Source organism: Perkinsus marinus (assembly GCF_000006405.1).
Source record: "Perkinsus marinus ATCC 50983 genomic scaffold scf_1104296961032, whole genome shotgun sequence".
NCBI lineage: Eukaryota > Perkinsozoa > Perkinsida > Perkinsidae > Perkinsus > Perkinsus marinus.
Window position 1 is genome coordinate 1 of NW_003205899.1, and position 1,489 is coordinate 1,489.

Below are 1,489 nucleotides of genomic sequence, written 5' to 3' on the forward strand. Positions count from 1 at the left end.
TCAGCAGCAGCAGCAGCAACAGGATTCTCAGCATGCTGTCAACATCGGTCACACTGGCTCCTCCAATCTCATCGTAGTATAGCTGAGCTACAATCTTGAATCTAACTAATAAGAGAAGGAGGACGACAGCTTGCAGCTGCTACTCCTTTTAATATCGGCTTACTTTGCTGAGAACGTTCAGACACCTCGATGCTCACAGCCTCCCCACATACCCACTGACTACTGAGAGATTTTCATAAGGACCTCGGCTTGTCCGCAATAGTGATCATTCACTGTTAAGTAGCGATAGATCAAGATACCCTCTCGATACCCTTAGTATGGTGGTGTCCACCACTACTATCAACGCAACTCGAAAATATGCACTCATACACTATCAAGACGTCATGCAGTGCCGCTACCTGGGCTGTATGAAAATGCGGTTCACCGAACATGTCGAAGCTTCATTTTACGTAAGGCTACGTACTCGGACTGAAAGTAGTCTCAGCGTTAATCGCTTCAATGGTAGTAGCCGGGGCCTCGGTGATGACCTCGGCCGTGGTGGCGACAGCGGTAGCCGGGGCCTCGGTGATGACCTCGGCCGTGGTGGCGACAGCGGTAGCCGGGGCCTCGGTGATGACCTCGGCCGTGGTGGCGACAGCGGTAGCCGGGGCCTCGGTGGTGACCTCGGCCGTGGTGGCGACAGCGGTAGCCGGGGCCTCGGTGATGACCTCGGCCGTGGTGGCGACAGCGGTAGCCGGGGCCTCGGTGATGACCTCGGCCGTGGTGGCGACAGCGGTAGCCGGGGCCTCGGTGATGACCTCGGCCGTGGTGGCGACAGCGGTAGCCGGGGCCTCGGTGGTGACCTCGGCCGTGGTGGCGACAGCGGTAGCCGGGGCCTCGGTGATGACCTCGGCCGTGGTGGCGACAGCGGTAGCCGTAACTGGAGAATCCGTGGTCGCTGAGGCATCGGTGGCCTCCTCAGCAGTAGTGGAAACAGGGATCTCATCAGTGGCGGTAGCTGCAGTAGTGGTGGCTACTTCATCGGTTACAATGGCGGTACTGGTTATTTCGGTGGTGTCAACAGCAATAGAAGCGGCCGTACTAGTTTCCTCGATGACGTCTGTAGTGCTTTCTTGAACCACAGGAGTCTCTGTGACCTCATCGGTGGTTTCACCAGAAGTAGTGGTAACTGGATCAACCTCGCATGTGCATGGCGCATTGGATGAATGACAGAGGCTGGGTTTAGCCCAGTACTTGCAATAGGAGCCGGGGGTATCCGAAGCACAACCAGCATCACAGTTACGGGGAGCTTCAGTCGTTCCACTCGTTCCGCAGGAGCATGGTTCATTTGAGCCAAAGCACGTGCTAGGTGTCTGCCAGTACTTACAATAGGACCCGGGATAGGTAGCAGCACATCCAGCGTCGCACTCAGTGGTGTTGCTCATCACGATTCTGATCTTCTGAAGAGAAGCGAGGGTGACGATGGCGATGGGGAAGGAACGAATGGTCA

The 1,489-nt window shown here is 56.5% G+C and overlaps 1 protein-coding gene across 1 annotated transcript; it reads right to left on the bottom strand.

Moving 5' to 3' along the window:
* Positions 1–455: 455 nt before the first annotated feature.
* Positions 456–1,424, bottom strand: Pmar_PMAR025927 (protein SVS1 precursor, putative; the record flags this gene model as incomplete). Its single annotated transcript, XM_002772528.1, has 1 exon — positions 456–1,424. The coding sequence occupies one exon, from the start codon at positions 1,422–1,424 to the stop codon at positions 456–458; it is 969 nt and encodes a 322-aa protein (XP_002772574.1).
* Between the last annotated feature and the right edge of the window lie 65 nt (positions 1,425–1,489).